The 23282-nt window shown below is 25.4% G+C and overlaps 1 protein-coding gene across 1 annotated transcript in view; it reads left to right on the top strand.

Moving 5' to 3' along the window:
• LOC129967124 (receptor-type tyrosine-protein phosphatase N2-like) overlaps window positions 1-23282 on the top strand; it is a 595790-nt gene that overhangs the window by 249063 nt on the left and 323445 nt on the right. Inside the window, exons 4-8 of the mRNA XM_056081809.1 lie at window positions 4778-5022; window positions 8219-8277; window positions 10022-10319; window positions 20672-21278; window positions 22836-23002. Of these exons, the coding sequence (XP_055937784.1) occupies window positions 4778-5022; window positions 8219-8277; window positions 10022-10319; window positions 20672-21278; window positions 22836-23002 (1376 nt within the window). The remainder of the gene's footprint in view (window positions 1-4777; window positions 5023-8218; window positions 8278-10021; window positions 10320-20671; window positions 21279-22835; window positions 23003-23282) is intronic.

Genomic DNA, 23282 nt, shown 5'->3' with positions numbered 1-23282 from the left:
TCTATCTAGTTTAAAATAAACATTTATATATTTCTCAAGACTTATGTTAATATGGGCTCAAATATAACCTCTCAAGCCTATAAGAAAATTATATTAATAAATAACAAAGTTTTGTTAATAAAAAGGAATTGCAAGATAAAATAATATACAAATGTATGATAATTAAAGATATAAACAAAATCATCATAAAAAAATCAATAAAAATAATTATAATTTTCAAATTTTGATTTACAGAAATTATTGTTTTCTTATGAAGCCTTAAAAAGTTTATTATTGACTTTTCTTTGTAAATCAGACAAATCATAAATCCCTCATTATCTTGATTAGATCATATAAGATAATTTGAGGTTAATTCTATCACTGTTGCATTATCGCCATACTACAATTTTTATTTATTTATTTTGCCGAAGTTGGGTGTAGCGAAAATGTCATATATATTCTATGCAATTGAGGGTATGGTGAGTGCAATAGGCGAATATTTGGTAAGACATTTTTTTTTGGGGGGGGGGCAATTTACACTCGAAATGAGAAAGTGCAGACACATTACGACGAAAATTAACTTAAAATAAAATGATTGTGAACTGAAATTTGATGGCTAAAAATACGTTATCATTCATTTAGATAGTACTTCATTTAGATAATACAGATTTAACCCTTTGCATTCGGATCTCTCCTTTCAGACATCATTTAAGACGGTTCATCATTTTGCAGTTATATATATATATATTAATTTCGACTTTTAAAAGTATCTACAGAGTAAGAAGATGCAGATTAATTTTTCAGGACAAATTCAACTTAATTATATATATTAATATTTCTGCTCACAAAACAAGTCCTTAAGCGAATAATTATGCTTCGAATAATTTTTCTAAGTGTTAAGGGTTAGTTAAAATTAAACACAAGCAATATTCACAGTAAACCAGCTATGCACCAAAAGGCTGGTTAATTGTTTGATAAATAACAGGATGTCTAATGAATTCAAATTTATTAAACTTGTACTATAAAGGGAAATCTTCATGCACTATGATCTTATAATGAAAAAACCGGTATTTGAGTATTAACTGCATGTAATTGAAAAATAATAATAACAGAATATTGATCTTTGGCTATCGGTTCTACAGTCTAGCATGCGATCTTTGGGGATTAATTGCTGAGTACTCAACACTTCAAAATCGAATATCGCAAATTGGAAGCCTTTTTCTAATCGATTGAAATCAAAGTCCGATATAGAACTACAATCATAGTCATATGATCAAATATCAAATCGCATTTTTTGTTTTTGAATTTTTGAATTACCGGATTTACTTGCATGAGAGTGTATGAATCGATAAATGTTCAACGCCTTGATAGATTTAATTTTAAATTTTATAATGATTTACATCATAAATGCCACATCTGTGCAATAAATTTTATATGTCTAACTCTTTGTGTTAGAGAGTATTTGTAGTTATTGTGCTCATTTTTACTTGAGCATTTTGGTTCAGTATAGATAGATTAGATTTTTGAATAGATTTTTTTTTTTTCAAAATTTGATAGAAATCTACAAACATACTGTTACGATCATATATCAGATAATTTTCATAAACAGACATAATTTTAAAAATATTTTTCTTGATTCCAGATAGTTTGAAGGATGAAGATTAGTCAAAAGTACGAGTTCAATTAATCTGATCATTACAATAATTTCCTCTGATCACTTCCTTTAAGAGAAAGTAGAAATTTGTTTAAGTGAACAGTAACGCCATTTTGCCTCTATTGCCTAAAATATGAAATTTTTAAATAGATTCCTACAGAAAACTACCTATTGCAATATATATATATATATATAAATAATATAATGATTTGCGCGTTATCCTGTGAACAGAATAATAAAATTTAATTGATTTGGATTTTAACTGGCTTTGAATATGTCATTAGAAGTGTAAAAATCTCGGACTAGTTCATAAAAGGACTATTTAGCTGAAAAGGAATATAAATGGTGGTGATGGTGGGGGTTGAAATTTTCATTTCACTATAACATTCTTAATATTGAAAATAGAAAGATAAATCCAATCGCCAAATTAGCGCCTCATTAAGACGAGAACTTTTGTAATTAAAGTTTTTCAATGACTGCAATATCTTAGAAATTAGGAGTTGAAAAGATATTTTCATGCCCTGATTTTGACATTTTCTAACATCAATAATTTATCTTGCCAGATAGTAACAGATTCAGTGAATCCCTCTTTGCTTTCCAGCTTATTGGGAGGAATATTTTTCATTTGAAATCGAAGGACATGCCCAGGAAAGTAATGTGTATCAAATTTTAGATATGGATTGCAATTTTTGCACTTCTGAATAATTCCTGCGTTATTTGAATCAATCAGAATATTAAATTGATAGCTCTTTAAATTGTTAGCTGTTAATTATATCTAAGGTAATTTTTTTCTTAAGATTGAATTCAGTCAGTAAGTAAATAGATTCCGTTATCTCTTAATCAATGCGTAAACTGAAAATTCAAAAATAATTCCTTAAATTTAGGCATTGGATAGAAATTTACATCACTGAAACATCGATGTGAATTAAAATTAAATATTTAACTAGGAAGATTTAATATAATCGAATTATACTAAGCCATGCTGTTCTGAAAAAAATGTGGTTCATTATGCGCCTGAAAAATATTTGAATGGAATAATGTCTGGTTGTCGAATTAAAAGCGCTTTTAGAGCTGTATTTTATTTTTATTACTTTCAATTAAACACTAAATAAAATATTTTTTCAATACTTATATTCGACATCAAATTATTAATTTATCTTTCTATGAAATGTATTGTGAATTAATTTCTGTAAATAATCATTTTATTTCTGATTATTTATAATAATTTTGGTTAATGGAAAATTAATTTTGAATGGAAATTGAATGGGAGCCGGGTTAATAAAAAGACCCACGAATTTTTATTGCTTTTAAGCCTGGATAACACTGCTTCACGTCAGCTAATAAATTTTAAATTCAGTTTCAAATTATATCTTTTTTTTTAGAAAAAGCATAATTTATGCAAATAAAAATGAATATTAATATGAAAATCAAAACCAGTTGTTTTCTTTTAAAAAATTCGAATCTTATTTGTACTGCTGTTTCTTTTTTTTAATCTTTTTATATTATAATTCTTTCTTTCATATGGTATTCATTGAATTTTCTTCCCTTTTTTTCGAGCAATAATCCTTGAAAACTGCTGCACAAATTTTTTAAAGTGAAACTGAAGAATTAAAAAAAAGCAGCCACAAAAATAATGAGTTGAAGTAAAAAGGAAGATTTAGTATTTAAAAAAAATCACCTTAAATAAACGATAAAAAAAAAGATTTTAATTCAAAAAATGAAAAAGGGAACAAAACACACATAATTTCCAAAGATTATGAGTAGATTAATTTATTGCTTTATATGAAATTTTTTTGTTTTTATAATGCTTGCTTTAGATTTTTCTTTATACCAAACGCCTTTTTTAAAGTTATTATAGACAAACATAATCTAAAAATATCGATTGATAATATTATAAAGTAATAACAAATTTAAATTACAAATGTCTTTGTTTTAGATCGATAATTTTCATTAGATTATTTTACAATCAACGCTCCAATAAATCTGTCAGCAGAATGTAAGTAGAAATTAAAAAAAAAATAACTACACCATTAAGGATTATCACTACGATCAAAGATTCATTTATATGATGCTCGTATTTAAATGCAACTATGGTAATAAATCTGAGGGCCTTATTGAAGTCAGTTCTGGTATTATAAATATATCTGCTAGGAGGAACTTCAAGCCAAAAGAATCAAATAAATTCTTTAAAACTATCGATTCCTTTTACACAAACTTTGATCTGAAAAGTTTGCTTTCGTATGATTTATTTAAAGGTAATTCTATTAGAAGGTTGGATAAATTTAGTATAAATAGAAAAAACAATTGTAATTTTATTTCTTCTTATAAATCAACAGATAATGAAAAACCTACTTTTTGAAATTTGGTGATATTAATGTAAAGTCATATTTTCGAGCTTATTCGGTAAAATATTCTAATATTTAAGTACTTTAAGCGTAATAAAGGAATTAAGTTTTAATTTATGTGTATGTGTTTTTACTATACAAGAGTTTAATCTTCCTCTAAACGTATAATTCATGTAACAAAACTAATTTATATAGCAAAATTCACCAAAAATTTTCCAAAGCATATTTAAACATTATAGACCATGATTAATATATTTATATCAATATAACTAGAATATAAGGTTTAATTTTTCATTTCATGTACATAATTGTTATCAACCAAATATTTTTCCTACTCTGATATAAATTTTATAACTTTTGAACTGAATTTAGTTTTCGTGGAAGAGATTTCCTAAATACTACTTTACATATTTATTATAAACAAATATGTCTGTGACGATTATTAATGTCTATGATATCTATGATGATTATTAAAGTTTAAGAAAGAATATCGTTAAATTTTATTAAATACAAATATTTTAATATTATATAAAAATGCAACGTAAATATAACGTGACATAAATATAATGTATTTGAAAAGGATGGTTTATGGTAAGCAACATAACCAGATATCTTCGATTTATCTGACAAAATTATAAATATAAGTAAGATTCTGTTATAATTTATTTAAAGACAACTAAACATTTATGCGGTCGTTTTATATTCAGAAGGTTATTTTTCATATTTCATTTTATAAAATTGATACAAACAGCTTTTTTGTAATGAATTGTGTGTTTTTAAAAGTCTTTTCTTTCCTTAGATAATGTTTTTGGGCGCTGTCAAATTCCTTTCGGCACTGACGTGGACCTCTTTCGCCATCTTCTCGGACCGGAGACTATCCAACTGTTAGAAAGCGAGCTTTCTCGTTTGTTTGCGGGGGGTTACCGTTGGGGCCACGATTACTCTCAATGTGTCGTACAGAATATTCTTTACTCGAGTCGTCACCAAATCTCTTATGATCCAGGCCTTTGCTCCCGAGTTTTGCAGTTTACTTTGCCGGAAGTAGTAAGTTGCAATTTTTAGAAATCTTTCTGAAACAATATAGTCTAGTTTCTACCAAACGGTATTAATAAATTGTATCTTTTAAATGTGTAAATTGAATAAGTATGTTGTCTGCATATGTTTTGAGTATTTTTAAGTATTCAGATGTTTACTGTTTGTAACTGGTAGGAAGCCAAAAACTGTTTATTCTTCTGATTCATTCAGGCACTAAACTAATCGTATGAAGTTATTTTTATTTTAGATCTTAGCATTAATTTCTGGGAGATATTCATTTTTAAAACAAAAGAGCTTTGAAATTTAAGAGATTTTTTTATTAATTTTTTAAAGGTAAGAGAATTACGTTGAGAAGTCAATGATTTTGCAAAAATAAAGCTTTCTTATTCAAATCCAAGATTCTTAATTTCCAAATGGTTTTTTTCTTTATAAATTTGATTTCAAAATTCATTTTTTGTGAAATTACATTGATTTTCATATTTACAAAATATATAATTGAATACTATTATACATTTTTAATTATTATTTTCTGAAATTCTGAATTTTGGTTAAATTTTATTTCATAAAATCTCATAAATTAAAATCTAATTCAAATTATTTTCAAATTTGGTTGAAAAATCTCTTAATATTTTTTGCAGTTCCAGAATTAAAGAATATACAATTTGTTTATTTAGAAACATTTTATTTTCCTTTAATACTTCACAACTGAACAAAAAAATTTGAAAACTTCATGTAATTTATTGGTAATACCCCAATTTCGGTTGAATTAAACAACAGATTACTTTCTACTTCAAGAACTAGGTAACATATTTGTTAAGCTATCTGCAAGAGCTTGAACAAATAATTTAATAAATTTTTAAATTAGAAAGTTTCTGCTTTATACCTCTTTTTACCAAAAAAAGTCAATTTTTCCTAATTTCTAAAATTATTTGGTGCTTAACTGGTATATTTAGATTCCATAGATACTTTTCTGTATATTATGCAAAAATTAAAAAATAAATAAATATAATTACTTACATTATTTTTGCAAAACTTTATTCCGAATGTATTTACATATCTTATATACGACGTAAAAAGCAAATATTAATTTTTACTTTTGGAAAAGACGGTAGAAGATTTTATTTTGAACATATTTTTTTAATCTTCATAGTCTTTCAAGATGTCTGAATGTATCTAAATTTGTGCACGTGCATTTATTTGGAATAAAATTTATATGTTTCGAAATCTGTTATTATTATAAAGAGTACTGCAATGCAATTCACCAAGGAACTCTTTTCTTAGGTACACAAAAAAACATACATATAACAGAAACAACTGATTAGCGACTTCCATTTTTCCATTATCATCGAGATCTGTCTAAAAATTTAGATAAGTTAAGAAACTGATTTTCTGCTTCAAATGAAAGAAAGGGCATTTGCAACAGATTTCTTTATAAAAGTTTTAAAAAATTTTAAACAAAGAAAACATTCTTTAATTTTCTTTTACGTTTGAATGGCATGTGATTATCATATGTATTTTCATTTTAAAGTTAAAATAAATCTTTGAAAATTCATTATAATACTTAATATTAAGTAAATAACTTATTATTAAGTTATTACTCATTACTATAATAATAAGTAAATAACTGTAAATTCTTGTCGGTATGTAATAAAAAAAATGTAATATTTTCACAAAAGCAATATTAATTATTTAACAATATAGTTTAAGTGACCATACTAGAGGATGAAGCTTATTTTGAGGTTTCATGACTCGTGCAATATTTTTTGTAGTATCGAATAACGTTTTATACCATTGGATAGATAATTTAATTGAAAATACAAATCAATGACTTATATGAAAGAATTGCACCAAAAGAACAACTATGAAAAAGAAAAAAAAAGTGAAATTTAACAAATAATTATGATATTTGAAACATTTTTTCAACTTTTTGTTTAAGAATTGGGTAAATTATAAAATTCAGTGCTGTAGTACTTCAATAAGTATCTTCCCTTTTTTCTGCCTTTATTGTAATGCCCCAATTGAATTTTATTTTCTTTAAACCACATTTCAGTGTTGTGCTACCTCAATTAACATATTTTATTAATTGGATTCATTAATTTTGTCAATGGATTAAGATCTAACCGGTTCGATTTCTTTCCACTATATGGTTAAATGATAATTATTCTTAAATTTATATTCTTGTATAACTCACCTTCTCTTACATATGTGCAACATGGCATCAAGTTTAATTTAGTTATATTAACGTACTTGTTGAAAAAAAATGTAAGAAAAAGACTGTACTGAAACAGATGCATGGCCTCATTGACCTCGTGATTAATGGAGGATTTTGAATCTAGAACCTTCCAAAAATACAACAAAACGTATCTTACTTAACACAAGCTTCATTTCACTGGATGTTTATAAAACAGTCTATAAAACGCATGCGTTAAGTCTATAAAACGCATAATACGTTAGAGTTGCATCTCTTAATAGCAAATTTTACTTCTTATTTTGGGTCACCAGATCTTATTGGTAGCGGGAGCATCGATAAATTTTGTAGCTTTATATAAAGTAATTAAAAACAAACATAAAAAATAATCAAAATTTATCAAACTGCTCAATGAAAATCCATCTATTATAGACAATGTGCCTTGCCAGCAAGAGGAATTTCAAGCAATCAAGAGATATTGACATATTAGCAGTCTTTTAAATACACAAACTTATTGTTCATATTCAAATGAATGAAAGCTACTTTGTATTGGCTGAAGAAAATTGAATGTATTTATATGAATTAATTTTTGAACATATAGCAGCTAAACGAATTATATTTATTAAATTATATTTTTGATAAAAATTATATTTACGATGATTATAATTCTACGGCATTGCATGAAAATCGTCGAATTACGAATCATAAAGCATATTAATTTCTTTTTCTAAGGATGATTTCCACAGTAGTAACAACTAGTGTATGTATTTGAACAAGAAGATGTTTATTCAAAATGCTCTGCATTATTAAAGCACAGTCATAAATGTTAGTACAGTTGAAATTTCAAAATTTCTATTTAATAAGGAAAGGAATGCAGGAGGAGACGCAATTTATAATCTGTTACTAGACATACGGAAGACTGCTTTGCATCGTTTCTACAATCTTGTAGACTTACATAAAAATTAATTGGATGATGTTGCTCTTATTGTATTCATAAATTTTTCCATTCCCTTTTAGCCACCAGAAATACTTTCTGAATTAGAATCGCCAGAACCAGATGAATTGGCTTTCATAAAGTAAGAATTATTAAAGTTATTCATCTAGAGATTTAACTTAACATTTTATTTATTTATTTATTCATTTTTCTTTTACACAAATAAGAATAAAATTTAGTTTTCCCAGAAAACTAAATGATTATATAAAGCAGATTTCCAGAATTTCTTTATATTTCTTTGACTGTTTTAATCTTAAAACATAATAGTTTTTGATTGAATATAAAAAGAAATATTTGAATTGTTTTTCCTTCAAACTTTCATTTAGCATGCAAAAAGGATAAATAAGCTTAGATGTCTGTTAAAAATTTCCAATTAAACTAGTTTTTTTTACAAAAGTGTGATTAATAATGAAAATATAAATAAATATTTTTCTGCGTAATTTTAAATAATATTAGGAATTATGATTAAATTATTCATAGTAAAATTATTCCTATTTCAAAAAATAATTTGAACGCTTTGGAAATATTTGGAGATTATGGACATTTACTTTCTAATAAAACATTCTATTTGAAATATTAGGGTAACATAATATTTTTAATATGCTTTTTATTACTAATAATCAAAACAAATATGGGTGAACTTTTAAGATTATGAAGAGAAAGAATTAAGAAAATTCTTAATTAAATAAAACGATAAAGTTCCTTTGAAGTTATTCTTGGAAAATATTCTCAGAATTTATATTTAAAATATTTTTTAAGGTATTGTTAAGAAATAGTAATATTTGTAAAACATAATATTTGAATGATTATCAAGAAAAATCTTGAAATATGTTATTGTCATGATAAATTTTGCATATTCGCTCCTGGAAAATTTGGAATTATTAAAATATGTAAGGGCTATTTAAAAAAAAAATAATATACCATCATTATTATTTTTAATAAAGCAGAATTCATTAAGAAAAGAAATACCATAATACAGTCTCCTATTAAAAGTTTCTTGTATTTAAACACAAGGGAAAATTATATATATATTTGTATTTTGAAACTTTGTATACATATTGCATTATTTGTATATTATAATTACTTATATATAATTTGTTCTTTTAAATGATTTAAAGGCCATTAGAATATATTAAAATTCTTATATTAATTATTATTTTGAAAATTATGAGAGTTATTAATTATAAGTAAGAAGGGTTTTTAAATTTGTAAAACTATATATATATATATATATATATATATATAAATATTGAATTATAACTATTAAACGGCGAAAATTTGTGTTTAAAAGTTCATTATTATATGAATATTTTCTGAAAAAATTATTTACATAACTTCTTTCATAAGTTTAAAATTAAAATTAGTGCTATGAAACATGATTTTAAAGAAAAAAAATATAAATAAATAAAATTCCACCAAAAATAAATTGAATAATAATTTCGTTGCTAAGTTATAAAAATCTTTTATTCTTAAATATTATTATATTTCCTTAATATATTTTTTTCATAATATCACAATATGAGTCTGATTTCAGTTAATCAAGATAGAATTAGAACATGCGTTAACATTTGATATTGAAAACCACATCGAATCTTTCAAAAAAACCTTTTTTCAATTTTAAAATACTTATTTTATTTTAAAAAATTCCTATATGTTACCCAAAAGTTAGATCTTTTTAGGGTTATCTATAATAACCATAATAATATTAAGTTTTGCTTTTTAATTTTTTTTAATACTTTTTAAAAATATCTCATTTAAATATTCGAAAATTTTAGATTACTTTTTGCTGAATTTAAAACGGAATTTAATTAATATCCATTTTGCAGGTTTAAACCGAATAGAGATGATCCTGCTAGCGATATTTATGCGGATGAAATATTCTCTCCTCCCATCTTCTCGGAGAGTGCTGAAAGTAAAGATACGGATAAAAGAACCCCCATTCATATGTATCCTGACAACGAATGGCCTAATAACTTTGGTCGAAACTTTAACCAAGATACTTCTGAAGAGCAGACTTTAGCCGATAAAGAAACCCTCATTCAAGAGCTCCTGAAAACGGCAAAGGATACTGAGAAGTTATTTGAAGGATTTCAGGATAAAGCTGAACGATATCCTGATGATGATGTAAGTTATAATTTGATAACCATATTTTATTTTTGATAGTATTTTTCAAGATTTTATCACTAAATTAAATCTTCGTTTATTATTTTTTAACTTCATTTTCTCGAAATTTTACGATTGGTACAGATGCTTAATTGCTATATTTTTTCAATATTTTTGTTGGTAGAGATTATTTATCTGTGAATTATTAAGATTAGAGTAGAAATTTTAGTAAAATCGTCTACTCTCTAATTACCTAACACAATGCTTGCATTATTCATTTATGTCGTATAACATGTGGTAATTAGATTAATTAATGATAACGGCGAAAGAAGAAAAGGGCAATCTCATGGATATCCAAAAGAAAAAAAAAAGGTTATGATCTTATTTTGGAAGAATTTAATAAAAGAAAAATACAACAATATGCCAATTTAGAAGATCAGTCGGAGATTCTGAGAAATTTTAATTGAATGATTATTAAAAGGATAATCAATTATTACTTTTCATCATTTTAATTGAAACAGTTTTTGTCAAACTTTGAACTAAAAAAAATCTTGTTTGGTGCAATATAATCTACAAATTGGTTTTTTCAACATAAAATACGAAAAAAAAAAAAACCCAAAGCAAATAAAATAAATTACAGATATTTGCATCATTTTGCTTTTTTCTTACGATTGGTACAAATGCTTAATTATTATATTTCCAACATTCTGGTTGGTAGATATCATTATCTGTAAATAATTAGAATTTTATCCTAACATTTTAACTAAAAATGTATACTTTCTAATTACCCAACACAAAGTTTGCCCTTTCTATTTATGTCATCTTATGAGTGATAATTGGATTGATCAATAATAATTAAACAAGGTTAAAAAGAATAATCTCATGGATAGCAAAAAAAAATCTTGTCTTATTTTGGAAGACTTTCATGAAAGGAAAATATAACAATTTGCCAGTTTGAAAGATTAATTTGAGATTTCGATAAATTTATAATAAGGATAATCTCATTATATCTCATGGGTAGCCAAAAGAAGAAAAAAAATTCTGAACTTATTTTGTAAGGACTTAATAAAATAAAAATACAACAATTTGCCAATTTAGAAGATTAATTTGAGATTCTGAGAAATTTTAATCGAATAAGTAGTAAAAGGATAAGCAATGACTATTTTTTTTATCATTTTAATTGAAATAGTTTTTTTCAAACTTTGAACTAGAAAAAAAAACTTGTTTGGCGCAGCATACCAACAAATTGGTTCTTGAATCATAAAGCCTCATGCCAAACCAAAAATCAATATGCATTCAAAGTCATTTTTCTCTTTTTTTAGTATAAAAAAATCTTCCATGTTTCATTTTTTTATTTTTATTTTTTAATAAGTTTTACGAATTTTTTAATAAGTTTCCTTCATAATTTTATGAAAAATGATTATTTTGGTTGCAGCCTTTGCGCCAACATGCACAAATAAAATATATAATAGATATTTTTCTTATTATCAATTTATTTTCAAATTTAAGATAATTCCATATCTTTCAAAGAAATGTGAGATTTTCTTTATTCCAACAATTATTTTAGTAGGATAATGCTGCTACAACTATGAGCAGATAATAAGATGATTTATTATAAAAATCTCACATTCTGAATTAGGCAACCAGAAAGAAAGAAAATTGACTGCGGAGGTTTGAATGTGACTTTTTAAAAAATATTTGTTACTGAAGGAAAATAATATTTTGTTGCGGTCTGAAATTCTCCGAAATGAATCAAAACAAATTATATGTTTTTCTAAATAAAATAATTGAATCCAGCGAACTGTGTAAGATATAATAGATTCATACTTTCATCGATCCGAAGATATGATTTTTCTGAGAAAAATCTGGATTAGCTTCTTTTTTCAAAGTTTTTTTTTTATTGTAAAGGATTCCGAAAACAGAAAATCTTATTATAAATGGGATGAAAGGTCAACATCACTTTTCAATTTTAGTCTATAATGCAATTTCATTCATAATTCAGGGAAACAATTTTCGAATAATGAAATTTCAAAGTCTAATACATTTGGGAAATAAAACCGGTAGGATAGCCAATTTTAGACAGACATCTTATTGAGATAATGAAAATGACCACGTTTTCATCTCTCGTTGTACAAAAGAAAAGTTTCCATTTTCACAAGCAACACACATTCTTCAAAATAAAAATATATTTTTAATCCTATAACATCAAAAGCGAAATGAAAGCAAAGTTTTCACACATACAGTGAATGGAAGCTCTTTTTTTGAAGAGAAATTCATAGTTTCTTAGGCTTTTCGAAATGTAAAAATGAAAGTTAAACGGACTTATTAAAAATGTTGTTTATATTGATATATTTTTTGTTCTCGTTTTTTTAATGTATAGTTTTAAAACGTTTCTTAATATTCAAAATGTTTTAAGCTGTAATTGTATCTGAAATTATCCAAAATATATTTGAAAAGCATGTGCAAAGAATATAACATAAAAATTTAATAAAATAGTGAAAAAATTAATGATATTGACAATGCTAAAAATTCTTTTATTTTTGAAAATTCCATAAATTTTAAAATGTTAAATACTTTTGATAATGTACTTGTTTTAAACATCTTTAATTTGCTTTACTTACAATGAATCTGTTATAAATGATCATATGTATTTAATATTTATATTTAAAAATGTCCATGAAATAAAATATCTAATCATAAATGAGTAATTATTTATTATCAAATTTTGGAAACCACCTGTTTGCCTTCTATATTAATAAATTTAATTTAGTAATATCAACAAACATTGGTGAAAAAAATTATTTCATATGAAAGTATTATTTTAATATTTTCATCATTAATCAATTAGTTATGCACTTAAAGAGGTAAAATTAATTGACAAAATTCGTCTGGTTACTGATGCTGGGGATTATATCAAGTTGTTAATTTGCTTTTACTCTTGGAATATGGAAAACGGCAAGCGACCATTAATGAAGCAACAAGACGCTATTTCCTTTCAAACGGGTCATGAAAGGTTCCGCGTACGATAAAAAGTGACGATGACCAGCAGTTAGGAATTGGAGGGTGTTTTTTTCAATTTATGATTTATTTCAATTTTACAGTTTATAATAATTTTTCCATTTCTTCAGAAGTATGTTTTAAATTGTTTAAGTAACTAGGCAAAAAAGTATTATATTTTAAAGTGTTATATTTTGAAGTAAAAAAATGGGATTTTATATTATAAAAAATCTACGTATGTTGAATTTTTAGTACAATGATCAATTTTATATATTTATGTTCAGTAATTAAGAGTTAAGACAATTTATATGGAAGAGATGTAAAATCAATTTATGCAAAGAGTTGCTTTGCTGCTCACTGCAAATTTGTAACTGTCAAACACTGTCATTTTTCGAACAGGGATTTTGTCCTAAACTGTTAGTTTGCGGTAACATACACTTAGAGTCTCTGTTACGACCTACACATGGCATTATTTGAGATTTACTCTTTCTGAGATATATGCATCTGAGTGCAGTAGAATTTCAAAAGAATTCTTACTGCAACTCCTAAAAAAAGTGTGCGTACAATGAGTCATATTTATTGATCTCGGCTGATCTGAGGCATATACGCCGTTTGTGAATCGGACTCTCTCACAGAGCCGTATCAGCTTTTCTATATACTCCAACAAATGGTCTTTTCTCTACGACGTGCTCTTAATGCTATAGGGTAGCTTATTTCAGATTTAAACACGAGTATATAATTCCAAAATAGAGTTTGATTCTATTCAATGAAAAATCTTATTTTAGTGCGCTGTTTTTTTCTATGAGTTATATTATTTTTATTTTATTTTTTGAGCATCAGTGTATATCCTCATTTTATCTATAATTTAAAAATATGAAATCTAGTATGTGATAATTTTTAGATGCTGCAAAATAATAAAAAAAGAAAATTTAAATATAAAACTTTTGTTATAACAAGTGTTAATGTTTGGGTTAATTAAATAAAAAATATTTCAATATTTCAATTTTACATAATAAAATTAAATTTTTAATTTTTTTTAAAATTAAATAACTAAACAAATTTCTTAAATAATTAAATAAAGTTATTTTTAAATAGTTTCTAATAATTTAATAAGATTTTTCTGTCAATGAAGTGAAAAAAAGAAATATATTAAAACGAATTACAAACTATCAGTAAAATTGTGCACAATTAATCTTTTAAATTATATATTATTTTATTACTTCAAATAACGTCCTCAGTCAAGTAAAAGTAGCTAGACGTAATAGTTTGGAACAACTATTAAATAAATGATTCTTTATTATACGTATCAAGATATATTTATCACCGGCACTCTTGGTTATGTTTAATTTATTTTGATTATGTTGAATTTCGAGTAAATATCTCATCCCAAATTTGATACTTATTGTTCCATCAAAAAATACATTTCAGCGTCAAATTGTGATAGACACTGAATCGGCATTTTTACTGGTTACCGTGTGAGTGAGCGTCTCTAAAAGCATGAAATGAAATGATATCAAATTTGCAATCAAATACAGCTATCCTTGTCATTTAAAACCTAATTTCAATTTACCTTTCTTATATCTCAAATGCTTTGATTTCAACGTTAAAAAGATGCACGCATTTTACTTGGACAAATTTAACAATATGATTTGCGTTTCCGAAAAAATAAACAAAATCTTCAGCTCTTATATTTCAACAATGGGAGAAAAAATTCTATTAAATATTTGTAACTTTTTTTAAAAAAATTTAAGGAAATAGATGATAATATGCTAAAAAAATAATTAATGTCATTTTTATGACGATATATATATATATATATATAAACCCTCAAGGAAAACTGATTATAACACTGCTTCTTATTCGAACTTTGTTGTTATTTTTTCTATATTTTAAGCGAAATTTAACCATGCACTTTGTTTTTCCTGGAATCTTAAAATGTTTTTAAAGTATTTCCATGTATAAAAATCGTCTTGCTAATCAAATAATATTATCTTTTGTTTAAGACATAAAGAGATTACAGAGATAATTTTTATTTTCGATGAATTCTTGGAAAAGGCTCTCTCACTTTATCATTTAAGATATCTTTTTTTTATTATTTATTTGCAATTTCATTCAATCAGTAACTATAGCTATTTTATGATCAAAATTAAACATTATAGTTTTTTTAATTAAAAATGCGATATTACATTTCATTTTTTAATTAAACAAGGAATAAATTGAATCAAGAAGATAGAAAGAAATATCAAATTATTCCGGAAAGTCAGGAAATCTAAAATTACATAGTGCCTGAAAGTTTTGGCTGGTATACATGAAATGCTTAAAATAAGCACCTTGATTCAATTATTTTACATTCTACATGTAAACGGAGATGCAAAGTTTGAAGTCAGTTTCTTATTTTTTAATAGCATTCGGTACGACAAAATTAATCGTTTTTTTTTTCTTTCACAATCTTGCCTACTCTTATTACATAGGAAAAACATTTGTATGTTATTGGAGAATATGTAACGTTCAGAAAATTTAATCAATTGTAAAGTATCAGATGAAATGAAACGACAGAGATTAATTAAAAATGTATTCAGCAAACCTGATTGAATGTATTTTTTTCAAGATTATTTTGGATTGCAAGATAAATGCAATGCAATATAATATGTACAGTATACGAATTCAAAAATCGTTATTTATATTTCTTATGAATAATTTCTAATAAAATAATAATAAATAATTTCTATTTAAAAATATATTGTAAATATGTTTATTACAGAAAAAAATCATATTGTTTTTTTATTAATTTAATAATTAAAAAATATATAAATTGTTTAGCGCATCCCATTATAAAAAGCTAAACCATAAAATAATCAAACTTCAATTTAACATTTATATTTATTTGAATAATATTTTTATTTGATTCTAATTGAATAATATTATAAATTTATTTTTAAGTTAATCGTTTAATTCTATCACTTTATATTACACAGGTCGTTTTTACGACCAGATACTTCGTTATTAAAAACGAAAAAAATTTATTACGTCTTATATGCAGTGCAGTAGTGCATTATTAGAATTCAAATTTTGATAGACATGTAATTTGTACTATTTTAAAAGCCTTATATCTGTTTCCTTCATGAAGATATGTAATTACCGAATTTTCAATGAGATGAGTGTTAAATTGTAGATCTGTTATTTCATCCAAAATTTAAGTATAAATAACAGAATGACTTACTCTATCTTAACAGGCTTATAAAATAAATAATAATAATCGTTAAAATAATTTCATTTCGTATCAGAACATTTTGAAAATCATTTCGTATCATAATTTTTTGCGTAATAGCGAATATTTTCAATGTTTTTTGCAAAGTCTTGAGAATCTTATTTATGGTTTTAATAAAAAAAACTAATTCAATACATTTTAATAAAAAAAGGCAAAATTTCAAGCATAAAAAATACTATAATTTTGCACATTTAATTTTATTACATGAAAAAGCAATACTGTTTAGACATGCACAAAATATAAAAAATGTCATCGTTTCTTCCTCTTAAGTTAACTCTTACCTCTTAAGTTAACTCTTACCAGTAATAATAATAATAATAAATAAAAATATAAAAAGCAGATCTCTATACATGTGTTATTAATAATGGAAATTAAAGAAAAAAATATTTCAAGTAACATTAAACATCGATTTGAATTTCGATGTGAAAAATGAAAATAGTCTTGTAAAATTACATAAAAATATTTTTCAAAAATTATTCAAAATCAGAGTGAGTAGTTTCTCTGAAACTTTTTAGCATATTCTCTAAAACTGATACTATCCCATTTCCTAAAATGAGTTTTAATCAAGGACGTATGAAATTGTAAACCTTTATCAAGGCTGTGAATGCCATGAATACTCAAATTTTTATTTTCACACTTGTATTCCTCATAATATTGTAATGAAAGAGGTATTTTTGTGCCGTTAACCCTACAACTCATGTACCGATTTCTGGAACAATAGAACATGTGCGGTGTCATTTTAAATCCAAAGAGTCAGGTGCTTTTTATTTAGTCGATGTTTGTCAAAAAGAATATATTTTTATACTATTTAAGACACAAATGGGACTTTTAATAAGAAAACTAAAATTGAACTGATACCCTTTCTTCCATTTCCCCATTCTTCCATTTCTGTTTATTTCTTTCATTTTCTCTTCAATTCTTAAGAAACAATATTTTTAAAGTAGGTTTTCTTACTTGTATAAAAACATTGACAGTCTAAGAAAATCGATATCTTAGTAATTATTTGATAGAAATGTTTATGAAAAAAGAAACTTAAACACTCAACTTTCAAAATTCAAAATGCCTCATTAATTTTTCTATATGCACTAAAAAAAAATTTATTATTCTTCATTAAGAAGGAAGCAAATTTTTATCATGAATTTCAAGATAATTTTTTATATTATAAGAGAATGCATTTTATGAGACATTTGAGACATTTTTCATAAATATATATACATTTTCGATCAGATTTTCTATGGCACTTGGAATCTGTTCTATCTTATCATCTTATCATGATCATTTTCCAAAGTTTTATTAATATCAGACAAACATAAACTATCATAACTTTTAAATATCTGTAGAAACACCTGCTCGGAGATCTCAGAGTCTCTTCGGCTCACGCCTCCTCATAGTCATAATGTTGAATGAATCTGAAACGCTAATCATGCACGGGTTAATTCGACCCAAACCCAGAATGCACCCCTGTGTGTGTTAATAAATTAACTGAGAATCATGGCCCCGAAAGATATTTTTATCACGTAGTCATTGATAGTCATTTTAGCACGTAGTCATAGAAAGGATAGAGTTCATGCATGAGTACAAAAAAATAGAATATGTATACCATTGTTCCAACCAATAGAAACCAAAGTCTGCCGTAGATATACAACAGCATAAAATCACATGCCAATTTTCATTAAGTCAACCTTTTTTGAGTTCATTTTTATGCACGTTTATTATATTGGCTTTCATTTATATGCATGTTTATTATATTGGGTTTCATTTATATGCACGTTTATTATATTGGGTTTCATTTATATGCACGTTTAAGTGCAGAGCGGCTGAATTTCAACACCATTTCGGACTTGTTTCCAAATTTGGTTCATATCTACAGTTAGATGATATATCCATGCACCAGATGTTATCCATCTAGTTCTTTTCGTTTGGTAGTTATTATGTAAATGTTTATTCCAATGGCTGATAGATTTCCCCTTGATGAATTTTTTTCAACGTTTGAGAAAAATCTGTAAATTTGGTGTAAAATCCATACGCCAAATTTCATCCGTCTTATTCAAAATATTTTTAGTTTTCGTGTTCATATATGGCATAATTACAAAAATGTTTTTTTTCCATTTTATGGTGGTCAAATATGTGTACTGTTTATAAAATCCTGAATGCGAATTTTTTAACGTTTACAGTACTTTCGCTTTGTATGTATGTGATAAATTAAAAAACTGTGAGGCATCCTGATTAATATTATACCAAAAATATTAATTTTTATTTTTGAAATGGTGTAACATCTTAGTTTCGTGCTATAGACACTAATAAACTTATTTTGCACTATAAAAGTAGCATTTCATTTAATTCTTAATTAATTACAATTCAAGTCAATATAAGCTGGGACTTAAAATAAGTGTGATTAAACGAACAATAAAATGAATAAATATATACAAAAAGTGCTTGAGATATTAAAAGTATTATCGCATTAGTACTCGCATTAGTATCGTATTAGAAATTTAATTGAACTCAAAAATAAAGAAAATCTGATTCCAAATGTACTCTGAAATTTAGGTTTTAAAGCAAATGTATTGCCGAATACAAAATAAAAATGTAGCTGAAAGAAGAAATTATCGATAACTTCAAACTGAAATGAGAGTGTTTTGAATCGGCATAATTTATTTTTATTAACATTTGTTACAATCTAGCATAAAAAGAAGCCATAAATAAATTCCGTGCCGTTAGTTTTAATTTTAATGTTGGCGACATTAAAATTAAAACTAATCTTTAAAACTTTATTGAAACAAATGGGAATCTATCGAAAAAAAAAAAACATTGTCGAATACAAAATTGGAAGAAAAAAAAACGCTGAATAGAAGAAAGAAATAATTCCGCACTATAAGTACACTCATTTACACTTTCAGACAATATTCGTAATATAATGCAACTTTATATAAAAATAAACTATTTGTTATTCATGCTTCAATAAAACAAATATTGACTTGACCCCGAAAGAGCGTTACTTTCCTAGCTGAGAAATTATTACATAAAGAGATTTTAACATGATGACCTTCGAAATTTCGACTGCAAGTTAATAAAAATATTTTTGAGGGAAAACATGAAAGTGTAAAATATTTTTTAAAGTGTAAGGAAGTTGATGGAAATTTCTATATTATATCTTAATATCTCCTGGTTCACAAAAGCCTTTAATATTGGCAAAATACAGAAATGTAATATCTTTACCTATAACTGAAGATGGGAGTCAAAATGACTCCGCGTTGTTCATTAGCTCTGATTATCACGAGGTATTTTGTCTTCGAATACAATCTTCTCCTCAATACCTTCAAGTTGCTCTTTCAGTAGTATGCTGGCAAAACTCTATGTATGAACACATGCGTATAACCGAGTTATTCTTTTTCCAAGTTTTTGTTATTATTTATTAAGTTAAGGGCTCCACGTCTGCGAAACTGCTTTTATTCTGAATAATTCAAAAAGAATAAAAAATATTCTTAAAATATTATTTTAAAATATTGTATTCTTCCTTTTTGTTTGTTAAATTCTAACAGTTCTTAACATCAGTGTAATTCCGTAATATCTGAAAGAGATAAATACTCATTAAAAGATTGTTTAGGTTTTTCTTATAACATATTTCAGATATTTAATATTATAACATTTAACATTTTTAATATTAATATTTTTGGTAACTACATGATTTCCAGAATGTAATGTGTCTCCAAAATTAATTCTAATGCTGTTTATAAAAGACATAAAAGAAAAATAACAACGCAGTCATTTTGACTCTCTGTATGTGGCCGCAAGAGGAAATTCATGTATCCAGTTACGATTTAATTAATATTCTTAAAAAATTGAAATATTTGCGATTGCTTGGCTGAATGTTCTTCCTTCCTATGATAGTAACAATACTTTATTTCACTTAGCTTTATTTATTTGTACTGTATGGAATGTAAATCGAATAAAATTTAACATTTAAAAACATAAATTAAAACAACAAAATCATTTGCAGATGGACAATATTCAACGAAATGATTAAATGAGTTGCGTTATTTACTTACATTGAATTTCTACTCTATTTAACTGTTGACATTGCTAACAATTTAATGATTTTCATTTATAGACTCCTTTGATCAAGACTGAATTATCGTCTGATTTGACACAGCTGCCTGCATTCACCGAGGGTGGAATCGAATGGTTGCCGGCTGATGATGAAGATGATGGGATGGTTGATGAGCTAATTGAACCGTATGACAAGAAGAGAATTAAAGTGGCTTACCACGAAGATAGTCCCTTTCACGAGGAAAGAGATAAAAACTTCAACCGGGGGAGTAGTCAAAAGAATGTAATCACCTTGAATGAATCCGCCTTTGATGACAGCGATAACGATCTATTGAAATTTCGAGAAGAAACACCAGATAACGATCTATTGAAATTTCGAGAAGAAACACCAAATAACGATCTATTGAAATTTCGAGAAGAAACGCCGGATAACGATTTGCTAAAATTTCAAGAACAAGCATCAGAAAATGATTTGATGAGGTTCCAAGAAGCGGCCCCAACATTTGGAAAGACTCCCTTAAATGATGATGATTCGAATTTTCAATGGAACACTAAGCATCGAACTAAATTAATGGACGATGATTTGACTCGGTTTGCTAAAGGAAATGCAAGTCCTGGTAGAACGAATATTTTAAGTTCCACCCAGCCCGAAAATGACGAGCTGAGTGGTACGTGTATGTGTGATTTAATATTCTCATTTCTAAACATGTAAATTTTATTTATGAAATATTCAATTTAAATTTATTTCACATATTTACATTTCACTATACAAAATGTAAATATTTTTTCAAATTTTTGTGAATTAAATTTTGAACGTGAAAACCGATGTAGAATGATTTGATATTTAATGTCGGTCTGTTTATAAACTTTATACAAAAGAAGTTTAATTTTAATTTGTTTCACATATTCCTATTTTATTATACAAACTTTAAATTTTCAATTTTTGTGATTTAAATTTTGAACTTGAAAACCGATATAGAATAATTTGATATTTATTTTCAGTCTATTCATAAACTTTATGTATAAGAAGTTTAATTTTAATTTATTTCACATATTCACATTTCACTATAAAAAAAGGTGAATAATTTTTCAAACTTTTTTGAGTTACATTTTGAATGTAAAAAAAAAAAAATACATTATGGAAGGATCTAATATTTATTATCGGTCTATATCAGTATTTAATTTCATGATTAATTTTGTATAAGATATTTAAATTTTAGATTTTTTTTCCTTTGTTTTAATCTTACATGTACTTCCAATAAATGCATTACAAGAAAAAACTTAGAATTTTTGAAATTTTAATTAGTATTATACTTTTAAAAGATTCTATTCCTTAAGACAATAAAACGCATATATTATAGAACACACATAAGACAATAATGAATAATACATACATATATTATAGAATTTAAAATAAACCAGGGAAAATAATTTTAAAAATTTAAATAAACTTTAATGCAAGAATTAAATTGTATTCTTGCGGATTAAAGTTTTAATGAATGCAGTTCTCGATGTTCCTGATTGTAACTTGATTAATTAATTGTAAAATTCTTAATATATATTAGTTTAAATACTTTTCTAAATTGTAAAGAGCAAATGGAAACTAGATTAAAACCGTTTTTCCATTTATCGGCCACTAGCTAACTTTGGGGCCAGCTGATTTATAGAGAATATTAGCAATGTTTACTTTCATTTAAAATTTCGATTTATGTTATGATTTCATTAATTTTTTAATTATATAATCATTCCAAACCAACATCTGATACTTGTTTTATACTATAAAATAAAAAAGCAAGCATTTAAAATTTTATTATTAAATTGAGGTAAATATTTTTCTTGAAGTTTCTTTCATTTATAATCTTATTTTCAACTTTAAATTATACACTAAATTACTATTTTAAAATCACGAAAGAAAAATAAAAACATTTTTAGAATTTTTAAAAAATAGAAATTTTAGATTAAACAATAAAAAAAGTATCATTTTCTATCAAAAAGGAATTCCGAATTTAGGTACTTGAAAATGTAGTTACTTGAAACAGCTACATAATTTTTTACCATAATTTTAAAAAAAAATAATAAAATTTACTTTATTTTCAAGGAAACTTTTTTTAACAAACTTAAGATAAACATTTTAATCACATTTTTAACACCCTTCTTAGCATTATTATTTTACCTTTTTGTCAAAAAAAAAATTATAAAAATGTGTGATAAATATTTTTTTTCAGATGTAATTGAAAACGATTATTTAGAAGATCAGCTCTATGCAATTCTACCTCTTAATAAGAACAAACCTATATCTTCGAATGATAAGCGATATGATACAAAAAAGCCAGGCCCAACCTACATGATTCATGAAGATGAAGATGGTGACACATCGCACGATGATGATCAAGTAAATTTACTTTATACAAATATATTATTTTTATTTTTTTTTTTATTTATGATTTTTATAGTTATGGTTCTATTGAAATCTTATATTTGTTTTACTCAGTAAAATTTCAGAAAATGGTATCTGCAAAACATATGTAGTGCGGAACTCTTCTAATATTTGTTTTGCGTATAAAAATCTCTAACACAAAACAAAGACAGTGGATTTTTTAAAAAGTTAAAATACATATAAAAATTTATTCAATTTTGTGCTATTTTTGTACCCTTATAATAAATAATAATTT

The sequence above is a fragment of the Argiope bruennichi genome, chromosome 4 (genome assembly GCF_947563725.1).
Source record: "Argiope bruennichi chromosome 4, qqArgBrue1.1, whole genome shotgun sequence".
NCBI lineage: Eukaryota > Metazoa > Arthropoda > Arachnida > Araneae > Araneidae > Argiope > Argiope bruennichi.
Note: the sequence above shows the minus strand (reverse complement) of the source record. Positions and strands in the feature narration are given on the sequence as shown.